This window comes from Sardina pilchardus, chromosome 9, assembly GCF_963854185.1.
Source record: "Sardina pilchardus chromosome 9, fSarPil1.1, whole genome shotgun sequence".
Taxonomy (NCBI): Eukaryota; Metazoa; Chordata; class Actinopteri; order Clupeiformes; family Clupeidae; genus Sardina; species Sardina pilchardus.
In genome coordinates this window covers 28397505-28422900 of record NC_085002.1, presented here as the reverse complement: position 1 = coordinate 28422900, position 25396 = coordinate 28397505, and the positions used below count along the sequence as shown (strand labels likewise).

General features: G+C 44.3%; 1 protein-coding gene across 2 annotated transcripts; it reads right to left on the bottom strand.

The window, feature by feature from the left end:
* Window positions 1-169: 169 nt before the first annotated feature.
* erbb3a (erb-b2 receptor tyrosine kinase 3a) lies at window positions 170-24329 on the bottom strand. Of its 2 annotated transcripts, XM_062544567.1 has the most exons (29): window positions 23776-24329; window positions 15092-15246; window positions 14063-14249; window positions 12795-12914; window positions 12618-12683; window positions 11987-12105; window positions 11410-11551; window positions 10690-10803; window positions 10293-10413; window positions 10050-10123; window positions 9861-9951; window positions 9552-9569; window positions 8954-9168; window positions 8381-8513; window positions 7824-7917; window positions 7269-7423; window positions 7084-7137; window positions 6834-6975; window positions 6509-6628; window positions 6305-6403; window positions 5853-6038; window positions 5570-5725; window positions 5290-5365; window positions 4895-5041; window positions 4653-4750; window positions 3437-3634; window positions 2568-2627; window positions 2168-2447; window positions 170-2064 (listed from the first exon to the last, which is right to left on the bottom strand). In XM_062544567.1, the coding sequence occupies exons 1-29, from the start codon at window positions 23855-23857 to the stop codon at window positions 1262-1264; spliced, it is 4305 nt and encodes a 1434-aa protein (XP_062400551.1). In that variant the 5' UTR covers window positions 23858-24329; the 3' UTR covers window positions 170-1261. The 2 variants fall into 2 exon arrangements, with proteins under 2 accessions (XP_062400551.1, XP_062400552.1); XM_062544568.1 differs by lacking the exon at window positions 9552-9569.
* Window positions 24330-25396: the final 1067 nt, after the last annotated feature.

Genomic DNA, 25396 nt, shown 5'->3' with positions numbered 1-25396 from the left:
CTAAAACTGTGCTTAACACTGCCAAGATCTATTTCGATCACTTGACATCTAGACATGATTCAGGCATAATAAACCCTTGTTTAGCCAGCCTACTCCTTCACACAACAGGCCACCATCTTTAATTAGTTGTGTCTTTAACAGGATCAAAAAGTCACACAGCCCAAATGTATATGTTTGTTCGTTTATTTAAAAAGAAATCAAACACTGAGATCCACCAATGAGTGGAAAAATACACAATTTGTCTTGATAAGTAAGTAAAAGTGAGTGAAAGTGTTAGCTTGTTAACTGGACAATGAAGGCCTCTAGAGGCTAAAATTATTAATGACAGATCTGAACCACAGAGGGAATAACTCTCAAAATGTACAAAAAAGAAAGAAAGTATATTTGTTATTTTCAATAGGCTACAGGACACATCGTATAGGAGTAAACGTAACAGATACCCTGAATCATTATTGACATACAAAAACGATACTTTTTCTTCATATCTGGTCTTCAACTGTCCTTACAATGGCAACTGACAATTTTTGCAAAGTTTCAATGAAAAACAAATGTTTGCGAAATGCATTCGATGAATTGTAATACCCCTTGTCACAATCCAGAACTTTCCAAATATCTCTGAGTTGATTTTGACTGACTTGTACCACAGTTTGCAGATGCACTGTAAACATAGATAGACATATTGAAGCTGTAAACCTGAGAGGGTAGTTGATCGCACTACACTAGGTGGTGCTAAGTGGACTGATTGCTACGTTTGTCTGCATAATACATTAAGTAGAGATTGTAGGCTACAACCATATTTAAAGCTCTTTCCAAATGACTATATGGCACTTTCTTCCCTCAAAGAATACATTTAATCGCCACCTGGGTTAAACCCCTGTCTCAATCTCTTACCTCTATCTCTTCCTCCTATACACCAGGATCATGAGGGGAGACTGCTTTAATTTCAGGCTCAATATGGCAAGATTTGACAAAGAACTTATACATTTAAATTATATATTCTTTATCAATTAACTACTGTTTGTGCCAAAAACACATTTATCTTTTCACTTGATTGTAAACTTTGTTTACAGAGCTTTCGTTTCCTCGTTGGTTTCCCGCTCTCATCGTTGATTTTCCTTTCTCTCTCTCTCTCTTTGCAAAACACATACACACACACACACACACACACACACACACACACACACACACACACACACACACACACATCCACAGTGTCTATAATGTAAGCACGAAAACATCTTTCTCTTGTGCTTAATTGCATCTATGTACGCACAGCACTGGTTTTGTTGTACAATCTGCTGTGCCAATAATCTGGGTTGTCAAAGGACTGATCTCCCCCATCCTGGTCCCCGACCCCGACTCCAGCCCGCACTCTGATGAACGGGCCGACACCGGAGAGTTGTCCAGCCTCTGGCTTTTCCTCAGCCTGGGGCGTTGTTGCAGTCTCTTCTTCGTCCCCCTCACTCTGGATGTTCTGGTACTCCACAGCTTCGCCCGCCCCAGCTGCGGGGCCCACGCTCAGGCACTCCATGTCCTCGTACTCATCTGCCTCCCCTTTGCCCACTCTCAACCTCTGTGAGTCCTGTCCGGCTCTTTCCGCCAACTTCCCGTTCAGCTTCGGCTGTCTGTTCATGTACTCGTAGTCCTCCTCTACGTACTCGTCCTCGGCGTCGTCCTCCGACCAGGCTCTTTCGATGGTCGGCGTGAGTTCCAGCCTGGCTCCTGTGTTGGGCAAGGCAGATTTGAGAGGGCCAGCTGGGTCCACGTGTGCCCTGCGGCCACCCCGCACATCCATGTACTCGTATTCCGCCGCCTCGTCCTCTGGGTCCACGTACTCGCCCATGAGTTCCTCGTCTTCGCTTCGACTCAACTCGTCCGTGGAAAACTGGGACACTGCCCCGCTGCTCTCCGAACCCTCGATGGATGACCTTTTGGTTAGGTGGCGGGAACTAGGCGACTTGTAGCTGCTGTCGGATGCCAGACGGCGGCGACGTTCCGGATTTGACCTCCCAAAGAAACTTTGTTTGTTCATGTATTCGTACTCTCTGGAGGAAAGTCGAGGTTCTGAAAGGGTAATGTAGGAGCAAAAAGGTTAAAATGGTATGAATTATATGAATTGTATATGTAAGGCCTGTAATTGTTTATGTTGCAGTGGTTGAAGAGTCACCTCTCTCAGGACTGTCCATGAGCCCAGGAAGCACATATCCATTCTGATCCTCCTCATCTGTTTTTGGAGAGGGTGTGTCAGGGAGGGGTGTGTCCAACTGTCCTGATAGGCTGTCTCTCTGGGACATGTATGCGCTGTCTTCACGATGGCGTGTCCTCCTCAGGCTTCCTGAGCACGTAAAGTCGTCGTGTATCTCCACGTCGACCATGGTGCCTCGCCCCTCCGAGCTCTCAGACACCGTGCGGGCAGAGTTTAGCCGGGCGCGGGATGACCATGCCGCCTGTGGGCCAGAGAGAAGGTCAAGATTATCAAGTAAAGCATTTAACACCACAGATTTACCACTAAACTAACAATGAAAACGAGTTGGTGTAGTCAGTTCAAGGTAACTGGCAACACTTACTTGGCTATGGCCATCTCCTCCAGGGGTCATGGGTAGATAACCAGGAGGGCTTTGACCCGCCTGAGATGAAGAGAGGCAAGAACAGAATGAGGGACAGTGGCACATGGACATTGGAGAGATTTTACGAGGTGCAGCAGAGTAATTCAAGTCAACCTTGGACTGATGTTAGAGTGTAATTACAATAATTACAAAGAGTAATTTGAACCCAGCGTCTTTTTCACCATGACAACGAGTCAAACACCCCCTTGAGAACTTAGATTACATTGATGGAGGGAGAATCGAGTTTGACCGACTTTAGCGCTTGCAGCCCAAACAGTCCATGTACTAAGGGCCATTCGCTAAACGTATATTTTAATTTTTTAAACCCCTAATAATGCTCAAAATAGCACCACACTTCTGCATTAGTATGAATGTGTCCCTATAAATAAAACAAAGCATCAAGAGTCTAGCAAGTGTACCGGGAGTTTATTAAAAAGTCTATACTATTTATTTATTATTATGTAAAAGTCTATACTATTTATTAAAAAGTCTATACTATTTAATATGCTCTCTAAATGCTAACATGCCTCCATGTTGTGGCAAGGTCTGTACAAGTCTCCTTCCGATTCCACTGCCAGGCAGCTGCAGTGTTACACTCTGGGGGCATGTTCCAGAGCTCCCATGGTCATGCCCCCAGACAGTAGCACTGCAGCTGCCTTGCAACTCGAGCTAGGTAGGACGAGGTTTTTTTCTCGTACAAACAGTACTTGGACTCAAAACAGAGATCTATGTTAAAAAACCACCAGAATTTTCCTTTAAGGATCAGAGACTATATGACTAGTAATTTGGTACTCCTCTACTTTTGAGAATTTGTTTGCCAAGATGCTAACCCTGACGCTGTCTGTCCGAAGAAAAGAGCGGGATTGGCTCCTGGGTGGTGACAGATACATGGAAGCTGGCCCTATCGCATCGTCCATGATCTCCTCCTCCTGGTCATCCAGTCCATCCAGTCCAACCCCGAGGACGTCCATCTCTGTCCCTCCTTGGTAGGCCTCATCGGGAGAGGGGTCAGGCAAACGGTGATCCCCCTGGAGGTGAGGAACATCAGGCTCAGTACTATGGTTGATCATTCTACTACTGCTAAACAGTTAGTCCTTACATTGTGGCCTCAGCAGAAGTTGTTCTGCTTTTTAAGTGTTACAGTGGCACTCAGGGCCAGATGTACTAAGACAGCGCTAATACCGAGTTTTCGTATGCGCAGAATGCGAACGCTGTGCTTTACTATATTGCGTGGAATTTACTAAGCTGTCACTCCATTACGTTATTTGCGTCCAACACCGCCCGTTCCCGCCCCCTGTAACACGCCAATTGCGGGTGCAAAGCTAAACCACAAGCGCAGTTGAATATTGCAACATTAAAAAGAATCAACGTTTAGCGATCATACATGATACAAAGAGATGTCAACGAGCAGCGACAGACAGAGTAGGCATAGTAGTTATACTAATCCACTTAAAAAACTTGAACTATTTACTACGTAGGCCTAGACCAGGGCTATGACTAAATAGGCTACTTGGTCTAACAGATTGAGAAGGGCTATGTCGTGAAAGAGACAATACGATATTACAGAGGCAAACGAAAGTTAAGGTTGCCTTTGACATAGTACAATGAAGAAAACTGATGCTCTGAATACTGATTCAGCTGTCTCTAAACGTTTTTCGAAGAGAAGCAGTCAACCGCAATTTGGATTACACCTGCTTTTAACAGGCGGAAGTTTTTCAACGCAAAATAGACGTGCGCTGTTTTCATACATATGGCGGAATACTTAATCAATCGCTATTAGCACCTCTCCTCCCCTGTACTTGCGCGTTACACCCATTTTCAGCTGATCCGCCCAGGAATTAATATGCATGACACGGAAAAGCGCAAATAGCCATTCTCAGCTCCCACGGCAGGCAGTCTGCGCGTTTCTCTCATTGCGGCCCGTTAATACATATCCTCCCCATGTTTTTACGCGCACGCTACGTCTGAAATGGGCGCAAAACGTTAGTATATCTGGCCCTAAGTGTGTTGTACATATGCAAGGCAAAATCAGAGCGCTGTCCTTACCTTAATGACCAGGTAACGAGCAGGATCTCTTGCCATGCGCGTGAAGTCATTAGCAAGCTCCTTGAAAGTGGGTCGCACGTTCTCATCAATCATCCAACCTATTTTAGGAAAGAGGAGTTTATGTAAGACGTTCTCCAAGACGTGCTAAGGGCAAGAACATATTTTGCATATACTGTACAGGACTTAATGCCACAGTCACAATCTTTGCCTGAAGTGAAACATCTGGAGGAGTTATGACTCACATTTGACCATGACCATGTAGACCTCGATGGTGCAGATTTGTGGCTGGGTCAGCCGTTCCCCCTTCTCCAGAAGGTCTGGTACCTCCTGTGGTCGCATTGATGCGTATGGCTCGGCCCCATAGGACATCATCTCCCAAACAGTCACACCTGCAAGTCAACAGCATTATAGCAGCAGTAGTATCCTGTACTGGAATTATTAGAGGGACATACTACTTGCTTAAACTCATGTAAATGAAACACACACACACACACACTATCGCCCACCCCCACCCATCCACGCCCGCACGACACACACACACACACACACACACACACACACACACACACATACTAACACACACACACACACACTCACTAACACACACACACACACACACACACACAAAAACACATACCATAGCTCCAGACATCACTTTGATGAGTATAGCGCCGGAATAAGATGCTCTCTAAAGCCATCCATTTTATAGGTGTCTGAGAACAAACAGAATCATAAAGTCATGTTTTATTTATTCTTCAATATTGAAAATCCTTAACAATATACCTTTTAGTGGATGGCAAATTATTTTCATGTCTGCTCCAAAAGGTATTGATTATTGTATTAGCACAAGTTCTCATGTGTCTTTCCATGGAACATTCAGGAAATAATGAGTTATGCAAGATGGCTTTTGGGTGTACCTTAGCCTCGTTGTAGAAGAATTTTTTATCGTCTGGAAACAAGAGATCGGCAATGCCATAATCAGTAATCTGGACCTGGTAATCACTCTTTAGCAGAACGTTTCGGGCTGCCAAATTTCGGTGAACCATTCGTTGCTCCTCAAGGTAATACATGCCCTGGGAAAGAAATCAGGAAGTGCTGATGAGGAACACATGTATAGCGAATAAACACTCTAATGAGACACACACACACACACACAGAGACATAAAGACGCTGAAGAACTATTAACACAACTGCTGTTACCTTGGCAATCTGCACACACCAGTTGAGCAGTCTTTGTGGGTTCAGGTTGTCCTGTTGGTGCCTGATGTGCTCCAGTAAGGACCCCTGGGGACAGAGCTGAGTAACCAGTTGCAGACTGGCACCTGGGCAGATGCCTAAAAGCCTCACAATGCAAGGGTGGTCCAAGCTCCCCATCGCCAACATGTGCTGTTCAGTTCAAAAAGCCGTGTTAACATCACAGAGCTGCTATTCAGGATCAGCCATTAAATGATTGTGATTCATTTTTTGCCCATCAAATATCTAAAGAATGGTCCCTTTCTTCACTTTGACAAAATTCAGTAGTCAACACACTCAACATTTCATCAAAAAACATTCAGCACAGATCAAGCTATCTTTAATGCATATATCTTTAGAGCTGTGGTACTGTCTGAGTAATTGTATTGTCAAGCTTTGTCAAGTGCGGCCAAACTTACATCCGTGACCTCATGAAAGCTCTGTCTGCCGGTGCGGTCGTTAATGGTCTTTATTGCCACCGGGAGCTTCACCGTGTCCCCTTCTGGTATCCATAGTCCCTGTGGGTGAGGGTCAAAGGTTAGCAAAGCGTACTGTACTGTATGCGTAATGCACAGAGAAGCTGTTCAACTTGGGGTTGAGACGGGATGCCATGTGTAGGCTACCTTATTCACAGCACCGAACACGCCAGTGCCCAGCAGCTTGATCTTCCGTAACTCGGATGGCTTTAGCACCCGAGCGTGAACTTTAGCACCTTTCTCCCCCGGCTCCAGTGGGTCAAAACTCTAGAAGTGGACGACATGGTCCAAAAAGCATTTTATTATTCAAGTTTAAAAAATAGGCCTATTTGTATATATTTTTATGTTCAACTTCTATGACATGGTCCTTAGGTCCAGTCAAAGAAGTTCATTACTCAATTATAACTGCATACAAAAAGTTACAAAGGGGTGATTAATGGTCAAGTGAACAGACACACACACAGATACACACCTCTCCTCTCTCCAGGTATCTCCTCATGGCCCGCTTGCGTCGGATGGCCTGTTTGCGACGATAAATCATGACCACCATACACACTGCCAAACCCATCACCACGGATGCTATCACGCCCAGCACGATACCTGTGATTGGCCGACTGCACAAAACATGAATCCCTGTTACTACAAACCTTCGAAAAACACACACAGACTCTTTTTCCTTTCAGCTTCACTTCCACAAATAACCACAAGAGGGCAGTACTCACTAAGAGTTCGTTCTTTGGGGCCCGAGGCAGTCACTCAGTTTAGGCCCTGTGCATCTGAAAGAGAACCGCAGACACAGGCTTTACTTCCTGTACAAATACTCTCTGCATGACCGGAGTCTGACTGACTCATATGACCCTTTTCTCCTCACAGCCTAGACTAGCGAGTAAACAGGCTTGGTAATTACCCCTGGGTGCAGTTGGAATCGCAGGACTCACAGCTCCTCTGGCCACTGGGGTATTTAAAGATGAGGCCGTTATCTCCCATCACCCCCTTGGGGCAAGTGGACACACAGTGCGGGCCGTCCTTCAGGCTGGCACACACTACACACTCATCAGCTCCCTACAGAGGAGGAGGAGGGGGGGGGGGGGGGGTCGAGAGAGGGGGATGGAAGGGAAACATGAGGGAGGATATTGAAATGGGTCAAATGTATGAATGTTTTCTGTATACAGTAGTTACATTTATTTCTGTAGCACATGCCATATAGAGGCAATGTGTTTGACAGTGTCCGTGTTCATGGTTTATGCTGTAATTACCGTGTACACCATGATACAAACTGCATAATTCTCTATGTATTTGTTCCGGTTATTGCCAGAAGAAAGAACCAATTGCTTGTCTACTGTTTTGACAACACTATTTTAATGTTCCAGCTGAAAAATTCCAATGTGGTGAAACCAGGAAAGGCTCTGAATGGAATGTTAAAAACATAGCACTTCCACGGAATACAGGTGAGTGTTCTTACCGGGCCAGTGCATGTGGGCTCTCCCTCATGAACTTGACATTGTGGGTGGCAAGGCATACATTCCCCGTTTGGTCCAACAAACTCACGGCTCTTACTAAAGAGAGACAGATAGAGAGGTACAAAGAAAGAGAGAAAAAAAATATTAGAGAAAGAAATATTAGAGATTAATAATTAACACTTATCAGCCTGTGGCAAACAGACATCTAAAGACTCCTTTAAGCAGGATGTGGACAGGCAAGATATGGCTCAACCCGAGCTCAAATGCTGAATCTGGGTCTGTGACCCTTTGAATAAAAGAATAGTCTAAATGCCAGTCACAGACTGTAAAGTAGGGTTCAGAGTCAGACCAAAGATTCCCGACGAGACGAGATGAGCCGCGACATTCTAAAACTTTGCTGCGACTCAACATGTTTAATGCTCTGCGACGGCTTGCGACGGCTTGCAACTCCGTGCAACTTATTCACACCGCTGCAACTCCGTCTCGTCGCGTCAGGAATCTTTGGTGTGAATTGGGCTCAAGGGAGAGGACTAGGAGCTGTAAAGGCTGTGGAGCTCACCCGGAGAGAGACCTGCACTGGTCCACACACTCTCGGCCTCTGCTGAAGTTCTTACAGGACAGACACTGATTGGGTCCCGGGCCCCAGCAGCCCTCAAAGGAGCACAGGGGGTCACACACGAACCCGTCAGCAGCTGCGGACACACGCACACAAACATACAACATTTGCATTAGAGCAATTTCCTGTGTATTAGCGGCATAAGCCGCAGGACAGTGTTTTATGCAAGTTAAAACAAACAAAACCACATTAATACCATTAACTGGCCCCATGTATTAACCTCATAGCTCAATACATTTTCCAAAATCAATGTATAAGCCACGGCTAATAGTTGGGAAATTACGGTGTTATTCGTGTGAACATGCACATCCTGACAGACACCATACATACAGTACATGCACATGTATGAACATGAACATGCTCATTGCCCCAGACTCAGAGTAGTTCTGTAGCTTTGTTCTGTACCAATAGTACTTGGTGACCTCAAGAATGTGTAACCTCTGGAATTCTCCTTTAAGGGTCATGGGTACTTCACAACACACGCGCGCACACACGCACACACACACAGACGCTCACCACACTGTTTGATGGGCCGGTTCTCCTTGATGTCCAGGTTCTTCTGCCTGCGCTGGCTGCGGTGGCCGCTGAAGAGCCGCGTCCAGTTGATGGTGTTGTAGTAGCACAGCTGCTTGTTCCCCGTGATGTACACGCTGCCGTCGTTTATCTGGCGCAGCGAGCGAAGCCCCAGAGACCTCAGCGAGGGGATCTTCATCACCAGCAGAGCGTAACCCCTGAGGATGAGGATGAAGAGAGCGACAGAGGTAAGCAGAGAGAGAGAGAGAGAAGGAAAGGGAGAAGTGTGCAAGGATGGATAGATGAAATCAGAGGGCAAGGAAGGACAGAAGAACACAACTTTTGTACACACACATACAGTACATTGACACTCGGTAAACACTTGTGAGGGCACTTTCAGAACTATTACAGTAACACTTAACTTTAAACTTCATAAACTTTACACACCCTAAAATTAAACACATCCATGCAAGCCAGCTTTATTGTATTGGACGTTACGTTCTTTTATGGTGACATGCAGATAACATTTAAATTATTGCAACGATTTTGCCATGAGCTGCAGGTGTAGGAGTGAGTGAGTCATTTGTAAAAGATTGCGTACCTTCTTGAGCTTGGGGCTCTGTTAGAGGGGCGGTGTGTTAGAGAGCGAGGGATGGGAGGAGGTGAAGAAAATGAAGGGATGAAGTAGAGGTAGAGGGCACAACTCTCAATTAGTGACATGTATAGCATTACGTGCATTATTAGACATTGGTGACATTAGATATCACACAATGGCAATTAGTATAAGTGATGACGAAAACCTACATTCAAATACTCATGCAGAAATAGATGCATAACAGTGTAACTATTAGCAACAATGAACAACATTAACACTTAGGTATGAGAGGATAAAGGAGCTATGTGTTGTTACCTGAAGAGTGTTCGGCCCTGTATTGTTTCCAGATTGGAAAACACTGACAGATCGTGCATGTCTTTTGGCCAGGACTGTACACTCAGGATATCTGTGGAACAAAGCAAAGATCGCTTAGAATGAATTAGCTTCATACGTGTAGAGACACTGGCAAGTTAAGAAATAATGGCATGGCAATGATGAACTCACCTGTGATCTCTCTGACTGTCCTGAAGACTTTCAGTTTCTTAGGATCAAGAGGAGGGATTTTCTTATATGGATCACTGTAATGTACAGAGAAAAAGTCTAACTCTGATCATGATGGACATACAGTACCTATTAACACTGAAGGTTCAAAACTGAACAATTGAAACAATATTTACAGAAACACAATAGCACATTTGTGATTGGAATGTGAACTTTCGTGCGTGTAAAATGAGCAGAGTTCCTCACCCCTCAATGCCTGTGACCAGGAAATGCAGACTTCCCTGAATCTTTGTACAGTTGACAAAGCTGTCGATGTTCTGGGCATCCACCGTCTGTCTCGCCTCAGAACCTCCAGTGCCCAAACAAGCTAAAGAATGAACAATGAGACAGACAAGCAAGTTATGAGTGTGTGTGTGTGTGTGTGTGTGTGTGTGCGTGCGTGCGTGCGTGCGTGCGTGCGTGTGTGCGTGCGTGCGTGCGTGCGTGCGTGCGTGCGTGCGTGCGTGCGTGTGTGTGTCTGCGTATGTGTATGTGTGTGTGTGGTGTGTGTCTGCGTATGTGTGTGTGTGTGTGTGTGTGTGTGTGTGTGTGCGCATGTGTGTGTACCTGTGTGCCTGTGTGTCTGTATCTGTGTTTGTCTGACCTTTGGGGCAGAGCCCCTCACAGGGCTCACACCTCTTCATCCCCTCCCTCTCCACCTCGGTCCTGTCTGGAGGACAACGGCTCACACAGGAACTGCCATCAACCAGGAAGTTTGCTGGGGAAAAAAAGAATCAATAGAGATAGATCAACAGAGAGAGAGAGAGAAAAACATTGAAAGAAGGGAAAGAGAGAAAGAGATAGAGAGAAGATTAGGGGGGAAATGTTAATCATTAGGAAGATGCAAAATAAAGGCCACATAGACTTGCTAGAACTAGTGACATGTCAGAACTATTACGTCGGGACAATGTTGAAATAGTCAAAGTAACTTTAATCCTGCCGCAAAAGGTCACACCCTGAGGATTAAAGCCTACTGTAAGTGTGTGTAAGTGTGAGGAGTAGGGCTCTGAAGCCGATGTGTGTGGAGTCGGAGCCGGTGGGTACAGCAACCTAGCTGTGCGTATACGCCTTGCAGAGAAGAACTGCATTACTGGTGTCAAAGTGTCAAAACTGCAGTTTTGGAGGAATTATGCAGGTCTTATACAAGAAATGTTTTTTTTTTCACACTAACTTCAGTGAGTATCTACTTGGACACAGCACAGAGCCTTTGCCTGTTTTGACATTACTTCAAAGCGGTTGTCTATCTATTTGGATGTTATGAACTAAAAAGAACTATCCACACTGGTCCTTTACACACGTGGCAGGTTCCACATGCTGCACTTACTGGGGCACTGCGAGACACAGATGGAGCCGTACTGATACTTGGCGTTGGGGTTGGGCTCCATCTTGTACTTCTCTTTGTTGTAGATGAACGCCTGGGGACACTGAGAGACGCAGGAGCCAGAGTTGTTGAAGTTTCGGCAAGCCTGAAAACAACGCAAAACAGTGCGCAAACAGGCATGAGCACGCAGGCCTGCAGTAAACACAACACACACACATAAACACATGCGCGCACACACACAAATAGGCGCGCACACACACACACACATGCATGCACACACACACGCACACAAATGCATGCACACACACACACACACTCACACACACGTAATATCCATATGGGTGGAATACAAGTGAAAACAGGTGAATATATAAATTGAGATCATGCAAATTTACTTCACCCCAATACTGTATTCTAGGGAGGAGATACAGCCCACATTGGTAACAATATTCTGATTTTGTAATCTTAGGTGTGTGTATCATTGTTGAGCCATGCTAATACCATTTGGCAGTAATGAAAACAGCTCATGATTGTGTGTGTGTGTGTGTGTGTGTGTGTGTGTGTGTGTGTGCTGACTCACAAAGCAGTGTGTGTCCAGAGAGCCGGTGCATCCTCCTGCACACTCCATGTGGCAGCAGTCGCTGGGGCCGGAGCCGAAACAGCGGCCATTACACTGGGGCGCACAGCCAATCTTAGTCACTGCAACACAACAGAGCCAAGATGGAGAGTCATATGTGTGTGTGTGTGTGTGTGTGTGTGTGTGTGTGTGTGTGTGTGTGTGTGTGTGTGTGTGTGTGTGTGTGTGTGTGTGTGTGTGTGTGTGTGTGTGTGTGCATGTAACAGTCTCCCAGTATCTCCCAGTATTTGAAGTACTCCAGCATAACCACATATCTCAAAACTCGGATAAGGGCTTTTGAAATCGGGATATGATATCCAATGAGCAAACGCAAAATCGGGATACTTCATAATTCTAATCATAATCGAGAGAAGTACATGTCATGCAGCCAGTTTTTATGTATCTGTGTGTGTGTGTGTGTGTGTGTGTGTGTATGTGTGTGTGTGAGAGAGAGAGAGTGTGGGTGTGTGTGTGTGTGTGTGTGTGCAATGAGGTATATACATATTTGTGTGTGTGTGTGTGTGGCGGGGGGGTGTATCATGTTGATGTCTAGCTGCAGGACTGTGTAAAGATAGGCCTAAAAGAGTTCACTCACGAATCTGGCAGGAGTCATTCCCTGGGCCCCAGCACCGGCCATCGCCACAGGACTCATGACACGGCACTGCAAGACAGGAAGTGGATTGTTCAAAACCTCATGTGATTGGCTGTCTGTGACTGTGTGACTGAGGCCAGTAGAGCTAGAGTATCTGCAAGAGGAGGAGGATATACTCACAGGGATCTCCATTCGTGTCTATTGTGACAGCAGACCCACTCACAATGTCCTGCCAGTTGATGTCTGGGCCATAATTCAGGAACTTATTCTGGACAATCTGGACACCACCATTCAGAATCTCTGTAGGGTTTACCAAGCATCGCAAAGACAGTCTATCAACAGAGGCGTTTCAGACAATAATATAATGAGGATTCTGGCAGGGAAGACGGATGATAAACAAGCATGACTTGTTGAGGCCGTGTCCCTGTGCTCAGTGACAACAGTGGAAGGATCATGGAAATCTGTGTATTGTGAGCTGTGCATCCGCTCTTTATTTAAAGAGTGATAGAATTGGGGTTGTTGATAGATTGATGGAGCAGAAAGCCAGGGCAAATAGGACATATGGAAAGAAGGTAGACACATACACCTGTCTACACACACACACACACACACACACCGACAAACACACACACACACACACACACATACAGACGCACTCACAAACGTTGGCTCGGACAACCCACTTACAGTAACATCTTTGCCAATACAAGTTCAGGCATGTAGTGATATGATCTCATACATTCTTATATTAACTACAGCAATTGTATGTGTGTGAAGAATGTCTGTCCGTGTGTGTGCGTGTGTGTGTGTGTGTGTGTGTGTGTGTGTGTGTGTGTGTGTGTGTGTGTGTGTGTGTGTGTGTGTGTGTGTCAGTGTTTGGGTCTGATCGGATCACTTTACTCCTACACAAAGTAAAATGTTAAGACCTTTCCTAGGTATGTGTCAGTAAGACACACATACTGAGCCACCCAGTCATGAACTCTCTCCCCTAGAGCCCCTGTCTGTCATGGGTGACATCTCTGAGGTGCGGCTTCACTCAGTGGGTGTGAGAATCCCAACGGTTATATCTCCAGTACCTGAGCTGTCTGCTGGGAAGACACACTCACACATACACACTCACACACACACACACACACACACACACACACACACACACGTACACACACATGCACACACGAATCCTCACACACGCCACACACACACACACACACACACACACAGATGCAACACACACACACCCCCCCACACACACAAGCATACACATGCACTCTCTCTCACACACACACACACACACACACACACAGTCTGTGTACTTTGTACTATGAGTGAAGATGGATGAGGGTGTGGGTTGGTGTGATGGTAAGCCTGGCTGTGTATGTGCATAAGCCTCTGTGCATGGATGCTCGACTGCATGGTACATGTGTAGGTGTGTGTGTGTGTGTACATACCAGTGAAGTGTGTGAGACCCAGTTCCTTCAGCCCATACTTCCCGTCCTTCTGGTAGTTCACCAGCAGCGCCAGCGCATACTTGCTCTCGAACAGGGAGTTGCCCCGGATCACACGCAGGTGGTCCAGAGGGAGCCGGCTGAACTGGTTAAGGGCAATCAGCACGTACCCAGTTACCTCCCTGATAGACTGGGGAAGACAAGTAGAGCACAACACATTGGATCAGTTGTAGGAAGACAGACAAAGCAAAACTATATACTAAACTGACATTCAGCATTAATACTTTTTTTTTCAACTCTACATTTTCATTCTGGGATTGTCTAGAAACCCTTATCAAAAAGTCCTATCCAATCAGATTCCAATCAGATTTTGGAACCAATAGGGTCCTATATAGGATTGGGATCCAATCAGATTCCTGAAAGGATTGTTGCTATTAGATTTGGGTTCCATAATCTGATTGAAATGCTAGAGGATTTTTTGATAAGGAATACTTGTCCTCTAGCAGCTGTGCCTTAACATTCAGAATGTAAGATGGCGTGGTACAGAAGGGGTGTAAGAAAGACATACTGTAACATCAAAGGACAGGCAAAAAAAACAAGTGCTGTGAATTTGAAATACTTTTACATATTACATGATCTGTTAAGTCTCTGTGGGCGGACTATCCAAATAAAGTGTTAGGCTGCCCAAATGCCTCGTACAGTGATGTCCTTAGAGCCACACATGAAGAATTCTGGCTTCACAAGTCAAGCTCCCTTAACATCATCTCAGAGTGAATCTGTCCATCTGCTGTTTGGATGTAGTCTGGCTATCACCATATTAAGATCAATCTTTTAAGATTGAACATTAGTCTGGGGAGTCTGCGCTTTATTTCTACTGCACAAGAGGCATGAACCAAAGGTGGATAAGCTAGTTTGTGATTGGACCCAGCAGTCAGGACAGGAAGCAGGAGAGACAGATCGCTGGCAGATCAGGCAGGGTTTACCCAGCCTAGTGTGGAGGCCCTCTCCCATGCTAAAGCACTCCCGTCTCACCTGGAGGAAGGAGAAGTTGCGGCTGTGTTCCATGTGCGTGATCTCCAGGTTGCCCATGACGATCTCGCAGTCGGTGTACATGTCCTTGAGGCGCTTGTACTGCTCCTCCGTGGAGCCGGTCAGGCTCAGGCCGTTCTTGGTGCCCAGGCACAGCACTAGAGGTGGGGAGAGGAGAGAGCACAGCATGCATCAGCTCAACCACTAGCACTTCCCATGCAGTTCAATAGACTCTCGTCCACTCTAAATCATTACAGACCCCCCCCCACCCACCCCAAACCTAAACACTCATGTGTCTTAGTCATATTGCTATTTTTTAAGGCGTTCTCGATGGCCCTCCCTTCTTCAGAACATTGGGTAGTCTGATCCACTTTCCCCCTCACTCCAAAGGTCCTGCTTTGGACTAGGGCCAATCCTACTTTGAAATGTTGCTTGTAGCATAATAGTACGATTTTAAGTGTGACGGATGTGTTTTAACACTATGAGGCAAAATCAAACAAGATAAGCAGGGTCACCATGGATTCTATTTCAAATATACAGTATATAGGAGAAATATGACATTCCTAGTGCTATAGGTAGGAGATTTCACACAGTGGCCAACCAACAATCAAGCCTATTTACCGTCATTTCTCAACTACTGTATCAGTCACGATTTATACATTTCTTCAGCTATGAGGTTAATACACGCGGGAAGTTGATGGTATTTATATGTCTTTTTAAAATACCTTGGAAAATGAACAATAAATGCAAAACAAACACTTGATTTACATCTGACACAAAACACTCTGAGACGCTTTCATATCTTATATAGATCCTAACCGTAACTAGCTTGAGGTATAACAGCCTGAAGGCTGAATATAGAAATACAGGTTTGCTCACACCAAGAGAATGACAGTGACAGGAACAGACAATGGGAGACACACTGTTTTGCCATTCAAATGATTATTATGCCAGTCAATAGGCAGAGGCAGGACAAGGGCACTGGGACTCTAGAGCATGGATGTGAATGCCCTGGAGAGTGTTGTTTTGTGAATGGATAATAGTGAGCCCCAGGTGGACACATGAAAAGTTCTTTAGATCTTAAAAAAAGACCTGAAAACGAGCGCTTTTGTTTACTCATTTTATCCTGTGCAGACTACTTTTTCAGATTACTCTATTACTAGTTGAGTTCTGCTCAAAGTTTCTTTTCATTGTTCATTGTTGGTTTATAGGGGATTAAGGATGCCAACAACAAATAGCCTACTAAGAACATCCCAAGGTTAACTGCTCAGAGTCTGCATCAACAAGGCCTAAGCATTTGTAAGCAAAGCCTAAATACCGCAACAACTTGCTGTGTTAGCCTCAAAATGTATCCTTATAATTGATTAATTATTCAATATTGTTATCAGGATACAGAATACAGACAGTGCCATTCAACCGTGCAGAACGAGAAGAGTAACCAAGTGCACACAGGTGTTCCACTTGTTCCTATCCTCGCAAAGGTGCAATAACTGTGTTTTATGATTTAGAAACACCACACACACACACACACACACACACACACACGCACACACACACACACACACACACGCACGCTCAGTGGCCACTTAAGTGGGATCAAAGTACATCTAATCAGTGAAATCCTCCTCACTTAACCTGGTCAGTTGAAGCATGTAGAGAGAGAGAGAAGTCTTTAAGTTCAATATCGATAAGCAAGTGTGCACCTCCCCACAGTTATCAACAAGACAGGTACCAGAGAAAGCCAGGCTGCCGCCCCACATGCACCTAGAGCCTACACCCTGGAGCTCGGGTGTGGAGATGCACAACACATGGCAGAGGTTCCACATTTGTGCTGTGCTCCTGAAATGTAAGGTCAGAGCTAAGGCCATGCGCATTTTATGAAAAGCGTTATCAGCAAACCCTAACTCCCCAAAAGTGATTCATCTGTGCTTTAATTAGGACAAACACATTCCAGACCCCTGACCAACAAAGATTGCACTTTTAATAAACAACAGCAGGCTGAAAATGATCATTATCAAGAACTGTTCTGGCACAGCCTGCCTTATGTGCTGCAAAGGTACAAAGCATCTTATCGCAGCCTGACCCTCATTCCTAACACACACACACACACACACACACACACACACACACACACACACACACACACACACACACTCACACACACACACACACACACACACACACACACACACACACACACACACACACACACACACACACACTCACACACACTAATTTGCAGCCTAACCCTCAGTCCTAACTCAAGTGCCAGGGCTAGTGAGGTCTTCTTATCAGGGGACCGTTAAAGCATTCCTCAGCTGCTGACAATATATGTTGAGAAACACCTGTGAACACCTGGACAGACGTACCCAGACAAAAAGATTGCTTATGCGCCCCTACACAGAAATGCAAATAAAGCATGCATACACACACGTACACACACACACACACACACACAAACCACATCTTGGCACTAGTTTGTGGAAACTACGTGAGAAAATAAGATAAGCGAGTTGATAGAGACGAGTGAACCTGGATAAAATCACGCACCCAGGGAGATATGATGTACACAAAGACTAGACAAACAAGGACAGAACCACAACCACACACACACACACACACACACCCACACACACACACACCAGGGTTCTTTCTGAAAGAGGACTTTCAGGGTGTGCAGATGGTACAGCAGAGGAACACTGAGAGATATGCGAGGGACGAGGAGAGTATGTTTCTGTGTGTGTGTGGGAGAAGCCACACAGAGACACACAGTGTATGTGCTTGAGTGTACGCATGTGTGTGTCTTTGTGCATGTGCACGTGTGTGTGTGTGTGTGTGTGGATGTATGCGTTTGTCTGTGTGTATATCTATGTGTAGGGAATGTGGATATGCGAGGGGGTTGGTGCTGGTGCTGGGGTGGGGTGCAAACATACCCATACAATGGCCCCATTCTGAGGAAGCGTGAAAGCAAGCGTCTGCATGCAGCCACAGTCCACAGTCCAGCCCACTGACCTCCCCGGCCTGCAGTCCCTGTCTCACTCCGGCTGGACCTCATGATGCCGTTTCCCTGATTCCCATCCCACCAGGAATGCTCCGCACTCAAAGTCTTTCTGTGTCTTATTTCATAACACAATGTTTATATTGCCCAATGCCCTCTGATTATCTTTGAGCTTTGTCAACTCAGCCTTAATGTTTATACAGTACATCCATCTATCTATCTATCTACACTATATTACCAAAAGTATTGGGTCACTTGCCTTGACTCGCATATGAACATCCCATTCTTAATCCATAGGGTTTAATTTGATGTTGGTGTACCCTTTGCAGCTATAACAGCTTACATTCTTCTGGGAAGGTTTAGGAATGTATTAATGGGAATTTTTGACCATTCTTCCAGAAGCGTAGGTGTGAGGTCACACACTGATGTTGGACAAGGAGACTGGCACTCAGTCTCCGCTCTCATTCATCCCAAAGGTGTTCTATTGGGTTGAGGCCAGGACTCTGTGCAGGCCAGTCAAGTCCATCCACACCAATCTATATCATCCATATCCTTATGGACCTTGCTTTGTGCACTGGTGCACAGTCATGTCGAAACAGAAAGGGTCCATCCCTGAGCTGGGCTGAATGCTTCAGCATTAACCAATTTTGGACAATTCCATGCTCCCAACTTTGTGGAAACATTTTGGGGATGGCCCCTTCTTGGTCCAACATGATTGTGCACCAGTGCACAAAACAAGGTCTGCAAAGACATGGATGACAGAATTGTGTACCTATCTATCTATCTATCTATCTATCTATCTATCTATAAATTACAGGAACACCTGTCTGTCTGTCCGTTTGTCTGTTATTCACATATCTCTCGAGCCGTTCCTCCAATTGATTTCCAACGTGGCAGGTGTCTTGCTATGGGCACCAGTAAGTGCAGTGCCAAGTTTGATGCTGTTTGTAGGTATTAGTAATGCAAGAGATATCATTAAATATATTGATAAATGAAGCACACATTAGCTTTCTCCGCACAGCATCCATTCCCCCTCTCAAACAGCACTGTAGGCTCTCATATCTGTCGAACCGTTGGGCCGATTGATTTAAAACTTGACAGGTGTCTTTTTACGGGCACGAGTAAGTGCAGTGCCAAGTTTGAGGTTGTTTGGATAAGTAGGGTAATGCAAAATATATAGGCCTAGTTAAATATCTGTAAAAGAAGCACACTTTGGCTTTCTCCGCTCGATTGTTCACTCCCCCTCTCAAACAGCACAGGCTCTCATATCTGTCCAACCGTTGGTCCGATTGATTTTAAACTTGACAGGTGTCCTGCTACGGGCATGAGTAAGTGAAGTGCCAAGTTTGAGGTTGTTTGGATAAGTAGGGTAATGCAAAGTATATAATATATTCAGAATGTAATATATATTCAGAATGCCACACAGCTAGACATTAAGTAGCAGACAGAGCTACATGTAACTTATGTTACCAAAGACTGTTTTTGAGTCACATCGTTGCAAGTCTCATATGATGCACATGCAGCCACGCCTAAATTCTGCTCACTGCACATTAATTATAGGGGTAATATATTATAATTTAACAATCAGTGTTCATTATTGAATGCGTAGCTGGAATGATGCTTGTCCCTATCATCCTATTTTTAAAGCAGGCATTCCTGTGGGCATCTAATTGGGCTACTGGTTTTCTACAGGAATGGCATGTTTGAACGGGCACTGCACTATTGGTATATAAACACAAAATACAGACAACACACACACACACACACACACACACACACACACACATACAGCAAAAAATAAAATCTATTATTAAAATGGTTATTAATGTTATTTTAAGATAAAAAAAGTCAAATGATTTTACGGGAAAGACATAGATTTTTTAAATCTTAATATATATAAGATATCCATACACACACACACACACACACACACACACACACATCGACACTCACACACATCTACATCCACACATACAAACACACACAAACACACACATTCATATTTACACACACACACACACACACACATCCACACACACACACACTCTCACACATCCACACACATCCACAACACACACACACACACACACACACACACACACACACACACACACACACACACACACACACACACACCTGTTCAAGTAAAGAGAGGGATACAGAAAGAGATAGAGAGAGAGAGAGAAAGAGAGAGGGAGAGAGAGAGGGAGACTTTTTTCAGTCAGTTCCATTCATCTGTTTCCAGGGTTTCCACACAGAAAAGCAAGAAGAGAGGGGGAGAAAAGAAGGCAGTGAAGAAAAGTGGTAGGAGGAGATCAACAGCTCCATGAAAGCAACAGCAACCGCCAGTCAGGTAAACAGAAACTTGGCTCCATACACTGAAAAGATTAGCACATACCTGCCAGAGACATTCTCTTCCTCATACACACAGACACAGACACACACACACACACACACACACACACACACACACACACACACACACACACACACTATATAACTTGGACATAAGCATGCATATCCATATCCACACTCAAACACATTCTCATACAAATCATTGGAGTTGACCATAGATCGGTTTCTGCCATAACCTAATGATTACCATATACATGTAATCTTATGGAAATAACCTGAGTGTCAGCTGAGCATGCTTGATGCCACATGCATCAACCTGGACCAAGACCAAATGTGCTGCAGGCCTGCTTACAGGGCATCAAACAAAAACACGTCATTTGCATTGCACCCATCCAAGAATACACACACACACACACACACTCACACACACACACACACACACACACACACACACACACACACACACACACACACACACACACACACACACACACACACACACACACACACACACACACACACACACACACACAAAGAGAGATCACGCACTTAAGCAATGCACACAGTCCTTCACAAGTTCAGAGGTCACACTTGTTGACAGGCTTATCGTCACCTGTGACATATTGCCCTAATCACTACTAGTCTGCATGCATGTATGTTTGTGTCTGTGACTGTGTGCACTGGGCTGCGTGTGTTGTATGGGTTGTTAGGCGTGTTTGTAGGGTGGAGGTGGCAGGTGCATTGTTTAAATGTTGGAGTAAACACAGTCAGCGACATAGTCTGATACGACAGATGAAGAACAATGGCACTGAGACCAACAGGCTGCCCTGCGTCTCGGCTTTCTCAGTTTGGGTTTGATCGTTAACAGAAACGCGGAGCCTCACCCACACTTGTTCGGTGATTGCTACTAATAAACATGTTGTTCAGTTACAGTTTTTCTCGACTGCTTTGACCTGCAACTGGGATCCACTTGGTCTTTATTTACACCGTCTTTCTTTGCACAGCAGAGGTCGATCTCTTGCAAACATGCTCACTCATTTTCATTGGCTTCACAAATTTCTCCCTTTTCCAAAACAGTTAACACAGGTGTCATTCAAAGACCCCAAACTCTATTGGCTTCCCTGTGCTAAACAAAAGGAAAATATATATTCACAGGACGTAGAGATTCCTTGCATAAGTCTGAATCTTTGATACACTTGTGTGAATCTCCTTTGCACAATTCTTCAATCAGCAATTATTCATTATCCATAAGAGACACCGTGAAGAAAACAGTGCAAAGGGATTTGACAACAAGATGTGTTATTTGAAGGTACATTTTGCTTTTGCTGCATGTTTTAAAAGTTTTGAGAGGGTAAAACCCTGCTCTTGTTTAGACCTGTGTGTTAACTGTCTTAATAACACCATGTTGGAGTTGACACAAGCATTAAAGCAACTGAGAAAAACTCTAAAGCGCAAGATAAATAAACACAAACAATGACTTCAAACAAATTGAAATAGGCCCTCTTATTTATATCAACATTTGCATAAAACAAACAAACAATAGAGAACAAAAGGAAAGAAAAACTATGTATTTAATTTTGTGTTTTAAAATTTGCATTGACCAGCTGATGTGTGGGAAAAACAACTTGTTTATTGCACTGTGGGAAATGTGTCACCTGCCTGGCCCACTATCAATTAGATAGTAAAGTAATTCTTAGACAATCTCTCTTTACCTCTCTCTCTGTCACACACACACACACACACACACACACACACACACACACACACACACACACACACACACACACACACAAACGCTCATAAAGTCCCAAAGGACTGGTTTGGTTAAGCCTGTGAGCAAAGTTCTGTTAGTTTTATGGGACATCTCTAAGTTTCATTGTTCACCTGAGGCAAGAGTTCATGCAAAATGGAACACAGATGCACAAACACACACATAAACACACGCACATGCATATAAACAAATGAACATGCAAACTTACAACCATCAAACAGAGACAATTTGCCACATCTGAGATAGGATAATATGTGATACTGTATTCATTTAAAAGTGTGATTTTTATATTTTACTTATTTATTTACAGTAGACCAACAGTAAGTGTTTCTTTGCACACTACTCCAGCTTATTGGGTTTGAATAGAATTATAGAGTGCAATTGAATTATTAGCCTATTTACTAGCCTCATGTGCTAGTTTAATTAATTCATTAATAAATTAATCTTTATTTAGATACTTAGGCTATAATAAAAGGGAAGAACGAAAAAGAATTTCCCCAAAATCACACCCCAATATTCTTAGAAATGCTAAATGAAATAACAAGCAAAGGTATCTAGACTATGTAATTAAGAATGCTTCTTGCATGCATGACTCAACACTTGCACCTGCTCATCCTTCTGCCACATCAACCAGAGACTCAGAAGCTGCTAGAAAATGTAGGCCCTATGACAGACAATGCATATTGCCGCCTATTGTTAGGCTGTTCCTATTGACCTGACCGGATTTGTTGATTACGATATTTTGAGTGGTAGTCTATTCTAATAATGTTGTATTTATTAATCTGCAATTGTATCCCTCTGTATAAAATCAATTAATATGTTCTTCAAGGGAAGGGGATGGTTTATCATTGCCGTAAAAGCCGTTTATCATTGCGTCATACAGGCAGTTTTGGGGAATTCTCTCTCCCAATGTGCCTGCAGTCCGCGCGCCATCACTCGCTCGCGCACCTGTTGTTGTGCTGTGCTCTGGATTTCACCTCATTTGCAGATTGCCATCACCGAAGCCAAAGTTCATGCTGAGGCAATAACCTCAACAATGATTTCAACTACGAGATAACAAACCCTGTAAACTCAATGATGGGTATACTTGGAATAAACAAGGGCAAAAATATATTGGGCTGATGGAAATGATGCCAAGAAGACTTTAGGGCACAACTTAAACCCAAACACGAGTCGCCGCTGTCATCGTTCTCTTAACAAATGCTCAAAAGACACACACGCCTACTGAGACCGGCAAGGTGAGCTTGTCTGTTGTCAGTTGACGCCAACACATAGCAGTGATTGTCCTTTTGAGCGATTGCCAACTTGTCGGTACACACTTGAGGCGGCATGCGCAGCGAACAGGTTGTTCAACACCATCAACAGGTTTAGTCACTTGGGAGCCTACTCCCAATGTGCCAATGAGTATTGAAGAAGGCTAATACACTACTAAAGCCAACTTGGGCCACTGCCCTCTGACAGCTACGGACATACACACAAACAAACAAATATGAACACACGATAGACTTTGTTGACAATTACCAGGGAAAACAATGTGACTGACATTCAGGCTACATCACCTACCTTCGTGGGTCTGTGCGCTCACTGTCCCAATGAACCATGGTACCGCTGCACACAACGTGATTATAAGCAGAATCCTCGCCATTCTTGTATCAAGGAAGAGTAATTTCCTCCCCAACAATCAGTATACCATGATGAAGATAGGTATAGACTGAGTGGTTCACAGTCAAAGTCCCGATACGCACGGTCCTCACGGAATTTCACAAAAATAAAACTGCAGAAAAATGGATTAATAATTCATCCACAGCAACTTCCCCGTTGTCAAAACTTCTCACAGCAACTTCCCTGTCGGCATTTCAATAAAAGATCCTATTTGCAGGGTCAGGATCAACAGTAATGTGCGGTAATGATTTAATTCCCAAGGATGTCCTCATGTCCAACCGAGATGGAGAGACTGATAGCCCTCCGTAGTGTGAATAATAATCGTCTTGTTTCTAAGAGACTGCCGCTCCTCACACCACGATTCTCATAATGTTAAAAGGATGAATACTTTGTCAAATAAAACAATAATAAGAAAACGTGTTTCATTCCGACAAGGAGATCAGAAAAACTTAGTGGCTGAGTTGCCGCAGAAAGTCCGCGTCGTAGTACGACTGATAGTGAACGCTGATTGGTTCAAAGATAAATGCAAGGACCAATCAAGGAGAGCACCGTCTTAACAATGTTTGAGTCTACAAATCACAACATCTAAAGTAAAGTAACAAAACGTACCTCTTTGATATAAGAATAATGTATCTGTACGGTTTATTTGCGCATTGTTTGTTGTTGAAGTTGTCTGATCGCTTTACAGCCTGACCAATTATCATGTTAGTATTAAGAGTGCAAAATGTGCCTTATCTCTTCCTTAGAAAACATAATTAAGATGAGATCTTACATTTGACTTTAGGGTTACATTAATATTTGGCATAGCTTTATTATTTACCAGTCACCAAGAAGTTTAGTCAATTCCCCATAAAATGAGCACACACTCATCTTATTCTTCTGTTTTTATAGATGTTTTAACAGTAGCCTTCATCATATTTGTCAGCTGGTAATTTTGAGGAAAAATTAAACCTAAATAGTTGGTCAGCTTTTGTTTACCCATGATACAGTGGGGCAGTGTTTTGTTTTCCCTTGATGTAGGGACAAGTGTGATACAAACAAACCTGGCAGATAGTAGGCTACTGTCCAGCATTTTGTTACTTTTGAATGACAGCAGAAATTACACTTTGGCAATAATAATTCTGCATGTCCACTGAAATGTAAAAACAACACAGAGTTGAGAAATAAGCATGATAAAACAAGGCTATGCGGCATCTCCTGACTCAAAATACACAAATGATGTGGTCCAAATGGAGATGATATCTACAGATATTATATTATGATATTGGAAATCTCTAAATTGCAGTGCAGGATTATATGAAAGGACAGTCTGAGGCACCACTAGGAAGTGGCAGCCTTGTGCCAGTCCCTTTTGCCTCTTATCCAGACAGACCGGCAGCACCGATAAAGGCTGGCTGTTGTGAGGGGAAGCCTGTGAAGCCGGGCTGTTTTCTGTGAAGGGCTGCATTGTGTCCCAGTATCGCCAACTGGTTAATCGTCCTTTCTTTGATGGTTCTGGACTGACTTCGATTCTCACAATGGC

Coding starts and splice junctions, on each gene's coding strand:
- erbb3a (XM_062544567.1), bottom strand. CDS start 23,857: ATGGCGAGGATTCTGCTTATAATCACGTTGTGTGCAGCGGTACCATGG. Junction 12,106..12,617: donor GAATGACTCCTGCCAGATTC/GTGAGTGAACTC, acceptor GTTGTGTTGCAG/TGACTAAGATTGGCTGTGCG. Junction 11,552..11,986: donor CTCTGGACACACACTGCTTT/GTGAGTCAGCAC, acceptor CGTTGTTTTCAG/GCTTGCCGAAACTTCAACAA.